This window comes from Trichomycterus rosablanca, chromosome 3 (genome assembly GCF_030014385.1).
Source record: "Trichomycterus rosablanca isolate fTriRos1 chromosome 3, fTriRos1.hap1, whole genome shotgun sequence".
In the NCBI taxonomy this organism is placed as follows: domain Eukaryota; kingdom Metazoa; phylum Chordata; class Actinopteri; order Siluriformes; family Trichomycteridae; genus Trichomycterus; species Trichomycterus rosablanca.
In genome coordinates, this window is record NC_085990.1 from 417,431 (window position 1) to 435,000 (window position 17,570).

Here is a 17,570-nt window from a genome sequence, read left to right on the forward strand (position 1 = left end):
GTTAATAATAGACGTTAAAATGCCGCTCAGGTGGCGCAGCAGTAAAAGTACGCTAGCGCACCAGAGTCGGGGTCTCGAATACGTCGTATCGAATCTCAGCTCTACCTTCCGACTGGTCCGGGCGGCTGCATGAACGACGATTGGCTGTTGTTCAGGGTTAGAGGGTAGAGAGTCGGATCGTAGGTCCTCATAACTACACAAATAATCTACACAAATCATATATTATAAATGTAGCGTAGAAATAAAGAAATAATCTGTAAGTTCAGATAAAAACAACAACAGATTAGCGAGTGTATTTAGCCGTTTTACTTCGTGTCTTTACTTTCCTCCTCATTGTGTAAATGAATGTAATTTCTGTAACAAGAAGGTTCCAGTTAAAAGCTTCAACTGATACGTTTTGTTTTCATTACAGAACAAAAGCGCTCGATAAATCACGGCACAGCGGCCAAAATCCCAAACACAGCAAAAACAATCAGAACCGCTGCTTACCTTAGCTTCTGTTCTTCCAGATGCTATTACATTTATAAGCGTGCGTCCCATTAGGAACAGAATCCGTTATTTTGTAAATGTGCTTATAATTAAAAACCTCCAAACTTTTCCCGGTGGTGAAGTAAAACAGGAAGTGGTTAGAAAGCCGATCGAGCGTTTCATTACCACGTCATCTGTGTGACGCAAACCGAATAAATGCAAATAACAGCATTTCTTACTAACAATTACAATCAGAAGCTCTGATTGGTTCAGGAAGCGTCTTACAACCATCAGCACCGATTCTGTAGGAGCGTTCCATTCACCCCGGGTGTTCCTGTGAAGTGCACTACGTAGGGTATTCCACCATTTTAAGTAGGGAGCGACGCTTCATCACTACACCGGAAGCTGCTGGAACATTTACACATTGTGTGTGTTGTGGGTTAAGACGGCCGGAGCGTTATTATTATTATTATTATTATTATTATTATTATTATTATTAATAATATTATTATTATTATTATTATTATTAGAGAGCAGAAAATGACAGGATCAGAATGATGTTGGATCAGATATATATATATAATTATCACACGTAACTAATGCTGCTGACTTTTGTTGTCCACGAGACATTTTTTGTGAGTCACGTGTCGAGTCACGTGTCGAGTCACGTGTCGAGTCCGAGTCGAGTCTGAAGTCGCTGTGTGTGCGACTAATTACGTGCGACTCGGACTCGAGTCCCCATCTCTGAGGAGGCGTCGGACGCTCCCTCGTTATTCAGTCAGATCATCACTCAAAATTAAGGCGCCTCAGTAGGAGCATTTTAAAGGATCTAAGAATTTAGACACGCCCACTTCTCTTCTAGGATGATGGGAAATGTCTGTGTAGAGAGAGAGCTAGGTTAACTTAATGTATATTTTTTACTCCATCTGACCCCAATAGGAAAAGTTTGGACACCCCGGGTGTAGGTGTTTAGTTGGGTGATGATCTAGTGACCAACACATCAGTCTGTTACACTGGAACGTTTACAGATGTCCTCGTCCTCTTGGTGTTTTGTTTTAAAATCCACGCAAACCAGATGTCGTAGCATATAAATGATATCACATGGTTTGCTGTATCGAAGCATCAGTATTTATCCTGAAGACCCTACACCCTTATTTTGTCAGGATCATGTGATCTATAGGCTTTAATGATCGTCCATCAGATCTAATCCCTGAGATGATCAATGTAAATTGAAGCTCTGACATCAGGAATGGAAGAGAGAGGAATAAAGGTGATGACTGAAGCCCTCGGTGTCGGCGCTCATCAGCGTCTTGTTCTCCTGCTGCCACGTCTGATGTGATGGTATTGATCTGAATTCTCTCTGGAGGGACCCTGTTACGGAGGGGTCGAATCCCAGTAGACTTTTGAAGCCACGTAAAAAAATAACCAATCAGCCAGAACATTAGAACCACCTGCCTGATACACAGTGTCAGAACAGGTCTTACCCAACCACCATATGGTATCTGGTACCAAGTAGATCCCAAGAAGTTGACTTTCTTCTATTGCTCTGATGTCCAGTTCCTTTAAAGGTGGACAGGAGTTCGCATGGGCACTGACTGGTTCATTAGAAGAGCTGGGTGTGTTAAAGCGTTCATCTCATCACCAGCATTTAAATTATCCACAATTTGAGATCATGGTAGATCTTTTTTTGGGTGTTATCAGCTCTTCTGTACTCCAAGTAGTCTTGCCTGCCCAACAGCCAGTTGACGGTTTGTCCCCAGCTTGTCCATCTTTGGACCCCTGTGACCCAGTCGATCATGGCTTTGTCCACACGCATGTTCTCCACCTTCTCCTCCAGCATGTAAGGTTGGATTGTATTGAATGCACTGGAGAAGTCAAAGAAAGTGATTCTCACTGTGGTGTTGTTCTGGTCCAGATGGGAATGAGCCCTCTGCAGTACGTAGATTACAGCATCATCCACACCTACCTGCTGCTGATAAGCAAACTGCAATACAAGCTATTCAAATCATCTCCTCCTTTTAACATTATATATCATTATATTCATGGACAGATAGTTTATTTATCCCGAGGGAATTGTTATTATCTCATACTGGTGTAAGATTGATGAGACGTTGTATTAGATTGAGCCTCCTGACAAAATAAAGCCTCTCACTCATGTAAACAGAGAGATGAGCGCCAGCTAGTGGACGATTGCTGAACTATAGGTCTTGGGGTAATTTTACACAATCTGACCGGACGTTCAGTTATCCAGATTGTGTCTGTTAAATGGAGGTTCCTGTGTATTTTAAATACTGGGATTTGATTTGCATTGCTGTGTTTGTAGAACATTACAATAATATAACGAGTGCTGTACAGGCTGTAGTGTTAGCGTGTGTGTGTAATGCGTGGAATATTAGTGCACGTGTGTGTATTCGCAGCATCTTTCTGTTTGCTGCTCGGTTGCAGCGCTGCACGGGTGTGAGATAAACACCGAGATGATGAATGAAGAGTAAGAAGAACAGATTATCCTGCTCATAAGAGCCTCATGAGCCGTGTTCTCTGTTCTAGGGGAGTTTATTAAGACAATGGAGCTTTAATGGGTTTTTAATGGTGTGGCGTAAACATTTCATATCCCTCTGGTGCTTAGATCTGGTGTTGGGTAGAAGCTGTGCTCACAGTGAGTAGATGGAGCAGTTCTGAGATCTTTGGGTGCTGGTTATTCGGAGGTTACCACACGACCTTTGTGCCACTGGTCTTGCTCAGCGAGCATCAGCACCCAAGTGGTGGAACCAACTTCCCCTGTCTGTGTGAACATCTGAATATCTCATTGTCTTCACAAATGATTAAAGACCTTCATCACCTCCTTACTGAGATTGTAAGCTGAGAACTGAACAGCACTTAATGATCTTCTACCTACAATTCTTCTAGCTGTACTTTGGTTCTAACAGGGTTTCAGCAGATGTGTATCGCTGGACTGAGCTTCTGCTAAATGCTGAAAGGCTGTATTACAGTGCAGGACATCATCTGTCATTCCACAAGCCCTGGAGAACAGTGTCACTAATTCCTGAGATGTTCTGTTGGAACGCAGTGGGCTGAAAGAGCCATAATCCCTGTGTGAAGCGTTATTGTTCTATGATGAGCTGAGGCACGGCTGAGGGACGTACCCACGTCTTCCTGTAATGAAGTTAATCAGCAGAGCTGCAGAGTTCAGGATATAGAGCCGCTCCAGGCTGGTGAAGATAATCGATGAGGTGATGAGGTGATGAGTCCAACCAGGTCCATACAATGATGGTGTAACTGGATGAAACGTTTAGGTCGGACTCCAGACACTGATTACATTTGCATAAACCTTCTCACAGAACGACATTATCTGGGAGGAAAATGATCGTTTCAGTAAAATCCAGACCTTTATAGGAGTGGCGTGTGTTTGTGTGCATGTTTAGCCATGACGATCTCCAAATAAATAAAAAATGCCTGGTTACCTCTCAAGGTTCCTTCCTGTAATTTTAAGGGGGGTTTTCGTGCCACTGTCGCCCTTGGCTGCTTGACAAGGAGGTTTTTCGGGGTTCCTGGGTTCTGTAGATTTGCTTTGAGACGACGTCTGTTGTAAAAAGTGCTGCTGTACAAATAAATCTGACTTGATTTGACTTTACACGTCTGTGAAGCGTCCACCCTCACGGTCACCACCTCAGAACGATGCACATCCTGGCATGGAAATGTACGTTTTGGGATTAACTGTGAATCCAGATGTGAAACGGACGAATCAAAGCACAGAACGTGCCGCTTGAATCCAGTTAATATGTGCGTACGCTGGTGCGGTGGGTACTGGGTTCCTCCTGGAGCAGGACAGTTTTCATCTCTCTCTTTTTCTCACAGAAGTAAAAATCCTTTTCAGGGTTCTTTTGTTTAGTGAGAACAGCAACTAGAGTAGGTTCACGTTGGAGAACATGCTAATCAGGATACTATGAGGCGTGTACGTACTGTCAGTAATGTACCACTGAAGATCTTGATGCCGTGGCCCGTCGTGTGGAGCTTCTGAGAGGATTTATTTGATGGTGGTGGATAATTTGGGAGCAGGGATGTGTCTCCCCCGGGAGGATCTGTGTTTACAGTAAAACTGTAGTTATTGATGAATTTAAGGATCAATATGGTAGTGTGCTGAGGTTCATAGGAGCAGATTAAAGCTCAGTGAGCAGAAGTTCTGGAGAGGAAAACTGATTGCAGAGCTCAGCTAGATTAAAGCTCTGTCTGATGCATTAGCTTTAAAAATAGAAACTCTTAAAACCTTGAATATCTGACCGTACCAATAAACCATCAGTGTGGAATAAGCGTCAGATCCAGGGTTACAGCTCCACATGTATCTGTGTTTATCTGGATTCTCCTCCCTGTTTCACTTTTAAACTTGTGTTACAGCTCCAGCTTCTGAGAAATGGTGAGAATCAGAATCAGCTTCTCCCAGAGTCTAAAACGCTTCTGGTTGAAAATAAAGCTTAACGTGGTTTAATGTAGTAAAAGAAGGAGACAGGAGCACTAAACTTCTCTTCATTATTACTGCTCATAAGTTCCTCCATTAATCACATTCCTCACTCGCTGTTTTACTACAATAAGTCACGCTGAGTTCTGAGTCGCTTTTACCACCTTATATCAAACAGTTCGTCTCATTTAAGGAGCTTTGAAAAGGTCAGCAAACTGGTGAAGCACAGGAAACACCGTCACATGCCTTTGTCATATATACAGATACATGTGTTCAGTACAATGACCTTCTTTCCTCACATATTTAAGCTTATCCCCTGGTTAAGGGCCTTGCTTAAGGGCCCAACAGTTGCTGCATGGCAGAACTAGGATTTAAATTCTCGATCTTTCAGTTGATAGCTCAAATCTCCACCCACTCCCACCGTCCCTAATATGGGTGTGATTTCCAGCTGTCCATTCCATACAGTCTTGGCTGATCATTAGATGCCACATTTCTGTTTCTTTCTGGGTTTTATTATAATTTTTTTACTGTTCTAACAGACGTGTATGTGTTGTGTGTTTGCTTTAATTTCAGAGAATCTCCTGGATGATTTCTTGCTGACGTATCCGGTCTTCATGTCTACTGCTGATCTCTGTCAGGCGATCCTCGGCCAATATCCTTCATTAATAAACACGATCAGATAAAAAAACTTCAGTGGGAGCTCAGTAGTGATCAGAAGGTTGCTGGGTCATGCCCCATCACTTCCAGGTCATCACTGTGGGCCCTCAGCTGCTCGTCTTGTATTCAGTCACAATTATATGCCAATAATGTCAATTTATTTACATTTTTTAAAATGCTCTGCTGAAATATGAAGCATTATTAAAAATAGCTCCGTGTCGGTTGGTATCATGTTTTATACTCTGTCCTGCATCCCAGACCATGTAATATCGTCTGAAGCTGGCAGTAGTACGATCTGTACGAGTTTGGTGTAATATTTGGTCATTTACATGAACTAGTCACTGCAAAGGTGAGTCTTCAACTGAACTCTGCTCCGCCCTTCTGAATCACCTTCCTGAAAGCTTCGGAGAACAGTTGTCAGTGTAAGACAGGCTTCTCTACGCTCAGACTGCTTGTTTTTGAGTTCAGAATTTTTGAGGCCTTAACTGCACCGTGGTTCACTTATTATAAGAGAGGCAAGATGAAGGAAGAGGGGCGAGAGACCCTGCTGAGGAAACGGACGGTCCTTCACCTGTCCTCCCAGTGGATCCTGCTGTGTCGAGACCGGCTTCAGGACGACGAGCAAACCAAACTCTTCATGAAGGTAAACGAGGACGCAGCCGAGGCCTGGATGACATTATTAATGACGGATAACGAGCCACAGGCCGGCGCAGCATGGAAATGCCTGTTAGCTCAGCGATTTAACCTCATTTACACGACCAGTTTGAGGGATTCGTTCTCTTCTCGTTGCAGACGCTGTCCCGGTACGTTCTGGACGACCTGTATGAGTATCCGTCTCTGGAGAAAGAGCTGAAGGAGCTCCAGAAACTTCTGCGCATGAAACGCAGACAGTAGGTCTCACTTAATTACTTTTAGATGATTCATGTCTCTAGTATTTATTGTTCTGTTGTTTATCTGCACTGTGTTTATTGTATTATCCTTCACTTTGTGTTCCGTATTGCACCCTGGTCCTGGTCCTGGTCCTGGAGGAACGTTGTTTCGTTTCAGTATGTGCTTGTATAGAGCTGAAATAGATACTATAATTAAATAATCCCAAAGCAAACTAAGGAATAAAGCCTCTCTTGAACTCTTGGAATGGCAACATTTATGCATTAATAAAATATACAACATACGAGGGATCTTCAGAAAGTTTCCTCACGTGTATATGTTGGTTGTAAGCGCTGAGGGTGGAGGAGGAGGAATTGGTCGTGTCTGAGAGACTGAGAGACGCTTATAGTCCTGATTTAGCTCCATCTGATTTATACAGTGGGGTCAAAAAGTATTTAGTCAGCCACTGATTGTGCAGGTTCTCCTACTTAGAAAGATGAGAGAGGTCTGTAATTTTCATCATAGCTACACTTCAACTATGAGAGACAAAATGAGAAAAAAAAAAATCACAATGCTGGTTCTGGAATGCTGGAAATCACATTGTAGGATTTTTTTAATAATTTTTTTGTAAATTATGGTGGAAAATAAGTATTTCAACTCAAAAGTTCAACTCAATACTTTGTAACATGACCTTTGTTGGCAATGACAGAGGTGAAACGTTTCCTGTAAGTCTTCACCAGGTTTGCACACACTGTAGCTGCTATTTTGGCCCATTCCTCCATGCAGATCTCCTCTAGAGCAGTGATGTTTTGGGGCTGTCGCTGGGCAACATGGACTCCACAAATTTTCTATGGGGTTGAGGTCTGGAGACTGGCTAGGCCACGCCAGGACCTTGAAATGCTTTTTACGGAGCCACTCCTTCGTTGCCCGAGCGGTGTGTTTGGGATCATCGTCATGCTGGAAGACCCAGCCACGTTCCATCTTCAATGCTCTCACTGATGGAAGGAGGTTTTGGCTTAACATCTCATGATACATGAACCCGTTCATTCTACCCTTAACCCTTTTCAAGGTCTTGACCAACTCTGTTGACCAAGATGGCGGCGCGTTAACACGCAGCGGCCGCTCTGGGGTCGAAAAACGGTGTTTTTTGTTGTTTTGCAGAAAAGTTTGTAAGTTTTGTTTAGGACAGTTTTGTTTATAAACGTATGGAAACCACTTTTGACTCAGTTTACAACCGCCATACACTGCTACAATTGAGAAAACAATCAGAAACCAACCTCCAAGATGATCTGCGGCGTACTCTGCATGAACTCTGCCTACTTCGCGAACCAGGCCTGCAGTCCTCGGAGTTACCTGAAGCAGGTGACCGGGGGAGGGGGCGCCGCAAGCGGTGCTCGAGGAAGCAGAAGCGTGGAAAGCGAGCCGGGGTCCGTGCTAGGCTAAAAGCTAACCCAAGCCGGCCGGCTCTACCATCGTTATTCCTCGCAAATGCATGCTCTCTGGAGAATAAACTGGACTGTATCAGACTTCAGCGAACTACCCAATGTGAGTACAGAGACTGTTGTGTTTTAATTTTCACTGAAACATGGCTTAGCGACAACATTCCAGACAGTGCCATTCAGCTAGACGGGCTAGCATCGTATCGCGCCGATAGAAATGCAGCTCAGTCCGGTAAAACACGAGGAGGAGGCGTTTGTGTTTACATTAACACCGAATGGTGCAAGGACTCTGTGCTTGTTGTGGCGTACTGTTCTCCGATGGTGGAATTTGCTATTGTTAGATGCAGACCTTTTTATTTACCACGGGAATTCACCAGTGTGCTTATTGTCGCGGTGTATCTCCCACCCAGCGCGAACGCGAAGGAAGCATTAAGCGAACTCTACAGAGCCATCAGCGAACTGCAGAACACTCATCCAGACGGACTGTTTATTATCGCTGGGGATTTTAATCATGCAAATCTCAAGTCTGTTCTCCCTAAATTCCATCAGCATGTGGACTTTGCTACGAGAGGAGCGAACACGCTGGATAATGTTTACACCAACATTGCCGGTGCGTACCGGGCGGAGCCCCGCCCCCACCTCGGATACTCAGACCACATCTCTGTAATGCTAATTCCAGCATACAGAGCACTCATCAGGCGCTCCAGACCTGTACAGAAACAGGTGAAAACCTGGCCAGAAGGATCCATCTCTGCTCTTCAGGACTGTTTTGAGTGCACTGACTGGGACATGTTTAGGGAGGCTGCAACATACGGCGATTACACTGATCTAGAGGAGTACACGACTTCAGTGACCTGCTACATCAGCAAATGCATTGAGGACGTCACTACCACTAGAACCATCACTTCCAGACCCAACCAGAAGCCGTGGATGACTCCAGAGGTGCGTGCACTGCTGAGGGCCCGAGACTCCGCTTTTAAAGCAGGTGACCAGCCGGCTCTGAGAACAGCGAGAGCCAGACTGTCCCGGGCGATCCGAGAAGCAAAGCGCGCACACGGCCAGAACATCCACAGCCACTTCCAGAACAGCGGTGACACACGGCGCTTGTGGCAGGGCATCCAGGCCATCACCAACTACAGGACGACTCCACCCGTCTGTGACAGTGATGCCTCCCTTCCAGATGCGCTGAATGACTTCTACGCTCGATTCGAGGCGCAGAACAACATGTTGGCGAGGAAGACGATCCCACCTTGTGACGACCAGGTGCTTCGTCTCTCCACAGCGGACGTGAGGAGAACTCTGCACAGAGTCAACCCACGGAAGGCTTCTGGACCAGACAACATTCCTGGCCGAGTGCTCAAAGGATGTGCAGACCAGCTGGCAGATGTATTCACTGACATCTTCAACATCTCCCTGAGCAGCGCCATCGTTCCAACGTGCCTCAAGACGACCACCATCGTACCCGTGCCAAAGAAGTCATCTGTGTCATGCTTCAATGACTATCGTCCCGTAGCACTCACGCCTATCATCACGAAGTGCTTCGAGAAACTAGTCATGAGGCATATTAAGACACTACTGCCTCCCACCATGGACCCACTGCAGTTTGCGTACCGTCCTAACCGCTCAACGGACGACGCCATATCCACTACACTTCACCTGGCTTCTACACACCTGGACAGAAAGAACACTTACGTCAGGATGCTGTTTATAGACTTTAGCTCAGCATTCAACACCATCATTCCTCAGCATCTAATTGGAAAGCTGAGCACGCTGGGCCTGAACACCTCTCTCTGCAACTGGATCCTGGACTTCTTGACTGAGAGACCTCAGTCCGTCCGGATCGGTAAGACCACCTCCAGCACCACCACACTGAGCACCGGCGCTCCCCAAGGCTGTGTGCTCAGTCCACTGCTGTTTACTCTGCTTACGCACGACTGTACAGCGATGCACAGCACGAATTCCATCGTTAAGTTTGCAGACGACACAACTGTGGTGGGACTCATCAGCAACAACGATGAGTCAGCGTACAGAGAGGAGGTACAACATCTAACGGACTGGTGCCAAGTCAACAACCTGTCTCTGAACGTGGATAAAACCAAAGAGATGGTCATTGACTTTAGAAAGACACTAAGGGACCACTCCCCACTGCACATCGACGGCTCATCTGTTGAGATCGTCAAGAGCACCAAATTTCTCGGTGTTCATCTGGAGGAGAATCTCACCTGGACCCTTAACACCAGTTCCATCACCAAGAAAGCCCAGCAGCGTCTCTACTTTTTGAGAAGACTGAGGAAAGCTCATCTGCCACCCCCCATTCTCACCACGTTCTACAGAGGAACAATCGAGAGCATCCTGAGCGGCTGCATCACTGTCTGGTTCGGAAATTGTACTGCGTCGGACCGTAAGACTCTCCAGCGAGTAGTGAGGACAGCTGAAAAGATCATCGGGGTCGCTCTTCCATCTCTCACGGACATTTTTAACACCCGCTGCATCCGCAAAGCTCTCAGCATTGTGGACGATCCAACCCATCCATCACATGGACTTTTTACTCTGCTCCCGTCTGGGAGACGATACCGCAGCATCCGGACTAACACAACCAGACTGTGTAACAGTTTTATCCCACAAGCAATCAGACTCCTAAACTCAGTACTGTAACAATTTCCTCCGGACATTTTCTGCTGCCACACACTGAACTGTATTGACTGTTACTTGCATTTTTGACTATGTTACTTGCATTTTTGCACACCTCCTGGAAATGCACAATAATTTCTGCACCTTACTTGTATTTTGCACCATATTTACTTTTTAGGCACCTTATATGCATTGCCAATTTTACGCTGCTAATGTACAACATGTCACTACCTCAGGAACCATTGTACCATCTATTCACCATCATGTATTAACACTTGTCTTTAGTCCTGTGTTCTAATTACTTGTTTAGATTAGGGATAATAAGGAATATCTTTTGTAGTTATTTATTATAGGATTTTTTGTATTATTGTTGTATTTGCACTGTTTTGTATTGTCTTGCACTTTTTGTACCGTGTTACACCGTGATCCTAGAGGAACGCTGTTTCGTTTCAATATGTACTTGTACAGTGTATCACAGAAGTGAGTACACCCCTCACATTTCTGCAGATATTGAAGTATATCTTTTCATGGGACAACACTGACAAAATGACACTTTGACACAATGAAAAGTAGTCTGTGTGCAGCTTATATAACAGTGTAAATTTATTCTTCCCTCAAAATAACTCAATATACAGCCATTAATGTCTAAACCACCGGCAACAAAAGTGAGTACACCCCTTAGTGAAAGTTCCTGAAGTGTCAATATTTTGTGTGGCCACCATTATTTCCCAGAACTGCCTTAACTCTCCTGGGCATGGAGTTTACCAGAGCTTCACAGGTTGCCACTGGAATGCTTTTCCACTCCTCCATGACGACATCACGGAGCTGGCGGATATTCGAGACTTTGCGCTCCTCCACCTTCCGCTTGAGGATGCCCCAAAGATGTTCTATTGGGTTTAGGTCTGGAGACATGCTTGGCCAGTCCATCACCTTTACCCTCAGCCTCTTCAATAAAGCAGTGGTCGTCTTAGAGGTGTGTTTGGGGTCATTATCATGCTGGAACACTGCCCTGCGACCCAGTTTCCGGAGGGAGGGGATCATGCTCTGCTTCAGTATTTCACAGTACATATTGGAGTTCATGTGTCCCTCAATGAAATGTAACTCCCCAACACCTGCTGCACTCATGCAGCTCCAGACCATGGCATTCCCACCACCATGCTTGACTGTAGGCATGACACACTTATCTTTGTACTCCTCACCTGATTGCCGCCACACATGCTTGAGACCATCTGAACCAAACAAATTAATCTTGGTCTCATCAGACCATAGGACATGGTTCCAGTAATCCATGTCCTTTGTTGACATGTCTTCAGCAAACTGTTTGTGGGCTTTCTTGTGTAGAGACTTCAGAAGAGGCTTCCTTCTGGGGTGACAGCCATGCAGACCAATTTGATGTAGTGTGCGGCGTATGGTCTGAGCACTGACAGGCTGACCCCCCACCTTTTCAATCTCTGCAGCAATGCTGACAGCACTCCTGCGCCTATCTTTCAAAGACAGCAGTTGGATGTGACGCTGAGCACGTGCACTCAGCTTCTTTGGACGACCAACGCGAGGTCTGTTCTGAGTGAACCCTGCTCTTTTAAAACACTGGATGATCTTGGCCACTGTGCTGCAGCTCAGTTTCAGGGTGTTGGCAATCTTCTTGTAGCCTTGGCCATCTTCATGTAGCGCAACAATTCGTCTTTTAAGATCCTCAGAGAGTTCTTTGCCATGAGGTGCCATGTTGGAACTTTCAGTGACCAGTATAAGAGAGTGTGAGAGCTGTACTACTAAATTGAACACACCTGCTCCCTATGCACACCTGAGACCTAGTAACACTAATGAGTCACATGACATTTTGGAGGGAAAATGACAAGCAGTGCTCAATTTGGACATTTAGGGGTGTAGTCTCTTAGGGGTGTACTCACTTTTGTTGCCGGTAGTTTAGACATTAATGGCTGTATATTGAGTTATTTTGAGGGAAGAATAAATTTACACTGTTATATAAGCTGCACACAGACTACTTTTCATTGTGTCAAAGTGTCATTTTGTCAGTGTTGTCCCATGAAAAGATATACTTCAATATCTGCAGAAATGTGAGGGGTGTACTCACTTTTGTGATACACTGTATGTAGCTGAAATGACAATAAAACCTCTCTGACTCTCTGACTCTGACTCTGATCAGTCGTCCTGTCCCCTTTGCAGAAAAACAGCCCCAAAGCATGACGTTTCCACCCCCATGCTTCACAGTAGGTACGGTGTTCTTGGGTTCTTCTTCTTCCTCCAAACACGACGAGTTGAGTTTATACCAAAAAGTTCCATTTTGGTTTCATCTGACCACATGATATTCTCCCAATCCTCTTCTGGATCATCCATATGCTCTCTGGCAAACTTCAGACGGGCCTGGACATGTACTGGCTTAAGCAGGGGGACACGCCTGGCACTGCAGGATTCGAGTCCCTCTCGGTAGTGTGTTACTGATGGTAGCCTTTGTTACTTTGGTCCCAGCTCTCTGCAGGTCATTCATCAGGTCCCTCCGTGTAGTTCTGGGATTTTTGCTCACCGTTCTCATGATCATTTTGACCCCATGGGATGAGATCTTGACCCCAAGGGAGATTATCAATGGTCTTGTATGTCTTCCATTTTGTTACAATTGCTCCCACAGTTGATTTATTCACACCAACCTGCTTGCCTATTGTAGATTCACTCTTCCCAGCCTGGTGCAGGTCTACAATTTTCTTCCTGGTGTCCTTCGACAGCTCTTTGGTCTTGGCCATGGTTGAGTTTGGAGTCTGACTGTTTGAGGCTGTGGACAGGTGTCTTTTATACAGATAACGAGGTCAAACAGGTGCCATTAATACAGGTAACGAGTGGAGGACAGAAGAGCTTCAGGTTACAGGTCTGTGAGAGCCAGAAATCTTGCTTGTTTGTTATTGACCAAATACTTATTTTCCACCATAATTTACAAATAAATTCTTTAAAAATCCTACAATGTGATTTCCTGGATTTTTTTTTCTCATTTTGTCTCTCATAGTTGAAGTGTAGCTATGATGAAAATTACAGACCTCTCTCATCTTTCTAAGTAGGAGAACCTGCACAATCAGTGGCTGACTAAATACTTTTTGGCCCCACTGTACCTGTTTGGACGCTGAAAGAAGCTTTAAGGGGAAGAAGATTTTCATGTGATGATGATGTGAAAGCAGCGGCGCATCAGTGGCTACGTGCATTAAAAATTGTATACGACGCTGGAAAAATGCATCAGAAGGCGGCGATGTAGAAAAGTGACGGAGTTTGTTTTAGAAATTCTTAATAAATAGAGATAAAAAAGTGCAGAAATGTCATTTATACAGGATCTGTAATACCGCACGGTTCATTTTTGTTCATCATTATGCAGATGTGTTTTATAAGTTTGCAGTAATTCCTGTTCAGGACGGATGTATCGCTGTACGTAATAAACCACCATTAACACCAGAACTGAGACTCTAGAAATAGATCATCATCCCTTCTTCAGACCTTCTACATTTGGAACAAGAGCGCCTATTCAAGAGCTGGAAAGTACGAACTACCCCCCCTCCCAAAACTGAATCATCCCAAGTCGATCCTGAATTCTTTCCGTGTCTGTAGTCCGGGAGCCACAGGGGGAGAAACACGAGGCTGAAACGGACCAAACATCTGGAGAAGAACATCCATTCATTCTTTATTTAGCTAAAGTTCACAAGTCTCGTTCAGTTACAGCTGCACGAGTTCTGCTGCAGCTGCAAAACGTGTTTTAGATAAAAATGTTCAATCACTTATACAATCTCAAATCAAAAATAACTAAACCCCTACTGCGAATGAGGGTTAGATAGATAGATACCTCATTTATCCCAAGGGAAATTAATGGCCTCCAGTAGTAACAAGCAAAAGAAGAGAAACTAATACAAATACAAAGAAAGTAAGTCAAGTGTAGTGAATGTACAACATGTGTATATATACAGTACATGGTATGCAAAAAAATATGTGCAAATTGTGCATCTGGTAAATTAATTCAATATAAAAAATATAATATCAGATACAGGTATGAATGAGTGTAATAGTGGTAATATACAGATGATAATGATAATAATAATAATAATATGTAGATAGTAATAATATAGATTATAACTGATATATAGGTATGAATACAAGAATTAAAATATGAAGGAGGAATATGTAGGCTTGGATATGGCGGTACAAATTAATTATTACCAACATTTACAAACTGTCAGCTGTTTGCATTTAACCAACCAAACCAGATGAATTTAAATCGCTCAACACAACCGAGATACGACATAACACCAAACTCCATGATTAATGACTCCTCCAGTCTCAATTATTCAGCCCCTTCATGACGAGCGTCTTTAGTGCTTAGTAGATCAACCCTTCACTGTTCTGACCTGCTGCAGATGTGATGCATGATTCTGGCAGGAGTTCCTGAGGAATCTCAGCACGTTCCTTATGAGCACCAACCTCCAGCTCACTAATATCCAGACGTCCCTGTATATCCTCCCACGACTTCTACCAGCTCGTCCGGTGAGATCCCCAGGAGTTCCAAGGCCAGCCAGGAAATATGATCACTTCCCCGGGGTCTCCTCTCAGTCGGTTGTGCCTGGTATACCTCCAACATGAGGCGTCCAGTAGGTGTCTTTATCAGAAACTTGATAAACTGACTCGTTGGAAAGGTGATTTGGATGGTGAAAGTCTCAGAGCTCATCAAAGGAACCTGATTTACTGCCTGTGTTTATTCTTTAAACCTCAAACTTTAATAGAAAAAGGGTCACATGGTGGCTAGATCAGTCGCCTCACGGCAAGAAGGTCCTGGGTGAGATCCCCAGGTGGGGTGGTCCGGGTCCTTTCTGTGTGGAGTTTGCATGTTCTCCCCGTGTCTGTACTGTGGGAGGAAACCGGAGCTCCCGGAGGAAACCCACACAGAGGCGTGTAAGTGAGGTGAACTGGAGACACTAAATAGTTCATGATTGTGTGTGATATTAAACCTGAACTGATGAATCTTGGGTAAGCAGTAACGACCCGTCCTGTCATGATGGAACCAGAGTGTAAAACATCACGTTATAATCATCATAAATAAATAATAAACAGCCACTTGGTAAAAGTAAAGTCGCTTAACGGCGTCTAAATTCCATCTCTGTTTCAGCACGGTGGACGATTATTCTCCACTGAGGAAGGTAAGTGTTCTCTCTGATGTTCTCTCTGATGTTCTCTCTGGTGTTCTCTCTGGTGTTCTCTCTGGTGTTCTCTCTGATGTTCTCTCTGATGTTCTCTCTGGTGTTCTCTCTGGTGTTCTCTCTGATGTTCTCTCTGATGTTCTCTGGTGTTCTCTCTGGTGTTCTCTCTGATGTTCTCTCTGATGTTCTCTCTGGTGTTCTCTCTGATGTTCTCTCTGATGTTCTCTCTGGTGTTCTCTCTGGTGTTCTCTCTGATGTTCTCTCTGATGTTCTCTGGTGTTCTCTCTGATGTTCTCTCTGGTGTTCTCTCTGATGTTCTCTCTGGTGTTCTCTCTGGTGTTCTCTCTGGTGTTCTCTCTGATGTTCTCTCTGATGTTCTCTCTGGTGTTCTCTCTGATGTTCTCTCTGATGTTCTCTCTGATGTTCTCTCTGGTGTTCTCTCTGATGTTCTCTCTGGTGTTCTCTCTGGTGTTCTCTCTGATGTTCTCTCTGATGTTCTCTCTGATGTTCGTTCTCTCTGGTGTTCTCTCTGATGTTCTCTCTGGTGTTCTCTCTGGTGTTCTCTCTGGTGTTCTCTCTGATGTTCTCTCTGATGTTCTCTCTGATGTTCTCTCTGGTGTTCTCTCTGGTGTTCTCTCTGATGTTCTCTCTGATGTTCTCTCTGATGTTCTCTCTGGTGTTCTCTCTGATGTTCTCTCTGATGTTCTCTCTGATCTCTCTGATCTCTCTGGTGTTCTCTCTGGTGTTCTCTCTGGTGTTCTCTCTGGTGTTCTCTCTGATGTTCTCTCTGATGTTCTCTCTGGTGTTCTCTCTGGTGTTCTCTCTGGTGTTCTCTCTGGTGTTCTCTCTGATGTTCTCTCTGGTGTTCTCTCTGGTGTTCTCTCTGATGTTCTCTCTGGTGTTCTCTCTGGTGTTCTCTCTGATGTTCTCTCTGGTGTTCTCTCTGGTGTTCTCTCTGATGTTCTCTCTGATGTTCTCTCTGGTGTTCTCTCTGGTGTTCTCTCTGATGTTCTCTCTGGTGTTCTCTCTGGTGTTCTCTCTGATGTTCTCTCTCCATCACTGTCTGTATGTTTTTTATGATATTCTGAGCTCCCAGGTTCGAATCTTGGCTCTGCTACCAGTCGTCTGGGCGCCCTCCAGCAGGCATCATTGGCTAATGCCTTCAGCAGACAAAATCAGCTTCCAGTCTGCAGGGTGGAAAAGACCGGAATAAGGGGCGGGGCCATGAGTGTAAGGTCCTAGGTTGCCCAGGACGCCTGTACAGAAAGTGGAGGATCGCAGAAATTGGGGCGTGTCATGCAATATACACCCCCCGGGGACGCCGTCAGGCTACACTAAATTGGGAGAACAAGGGGGGCGAAATCCAAAAATGATTGCTGCAAAGCTTCATGAACTTCGTTCTGGTTTTGATTTGCTCTTCCATGCACGGGATTAACTTCAAACTCAGTCATTAGATCATTAGATCATCTCCCTCACCCTCAGTATTAACACCCGGCTTCTCTTCTCCATCAGAATAAAGTTCTCTTCCACCAGTTGAGTCTAAAAGAGAACTGGCAGCCCATGAGAGCGACCCAGAGGGAGAGGAAGGAAGGTACGACCCTAAAATATTACCTCCTGTTTCTCTTTTATTCTCGTTATACACACCGGTTGGCAGGGGCGTAGCACCAAATTCTGGGCCCTATGCACAAGCAGTGCCCATGGGCCCCCCTCACCCCAGTCCAGACTCCTTCTAGACTCCTCAAGGGCCCTCCCCCGACTTGGGGCCCTGGTAACTCAGTCCCACTTTTCACCCTACTACGACGCCCCTGCCGGTTGGTATTATAAAGTGCCAGGGTGCCCGGGTGGCACAGTGATGAAGTACAGTAGCGCACTACT

At 44.9% G+C, this 17,570-nt stretch overlaps 1 protein-coding gene across 4 annotated transcripts in view; it reads left to right on the plus strand.

Annotated features, from left to right (window-relative positions):
* rapgef5b (Rap guanine nucleotide exchange factor (GEF) 5b) overlaps window positions 1-17,570 on the plus strand; it is a 48,558-nt gene that overhangs the window by 16,545 nt on the left and 14,443 nt on the right. For all 4 annotated transcript variants that reach the window (XM_062992359.1, XM_062992361.1, XM_062992360.1 and 1 more), the window contains exons 12-16: window positions 5,495-5,573; window positions 6,080-6,221; window positions 6,371-6,468; window positions 15,665-15,695; window positions 17,208-17,286. In XM_062992359.1, coding sequence (XP_062848429.1) covers window positions 5,495-5,573; window positions 6,080-6,221; window positions 6,371-6,468; window positions 15,665-15,695; window positions 17,208-17,286 — 429 coding nt within the window. The remainder of the gene's footprint in view (window positions 1-5,494; window positions 5,574-6,079; window positions 6,222-6,370; window positions 6,469-15,664; window positions 15,696-17,207; window positions 17,287-17,570) is intronic.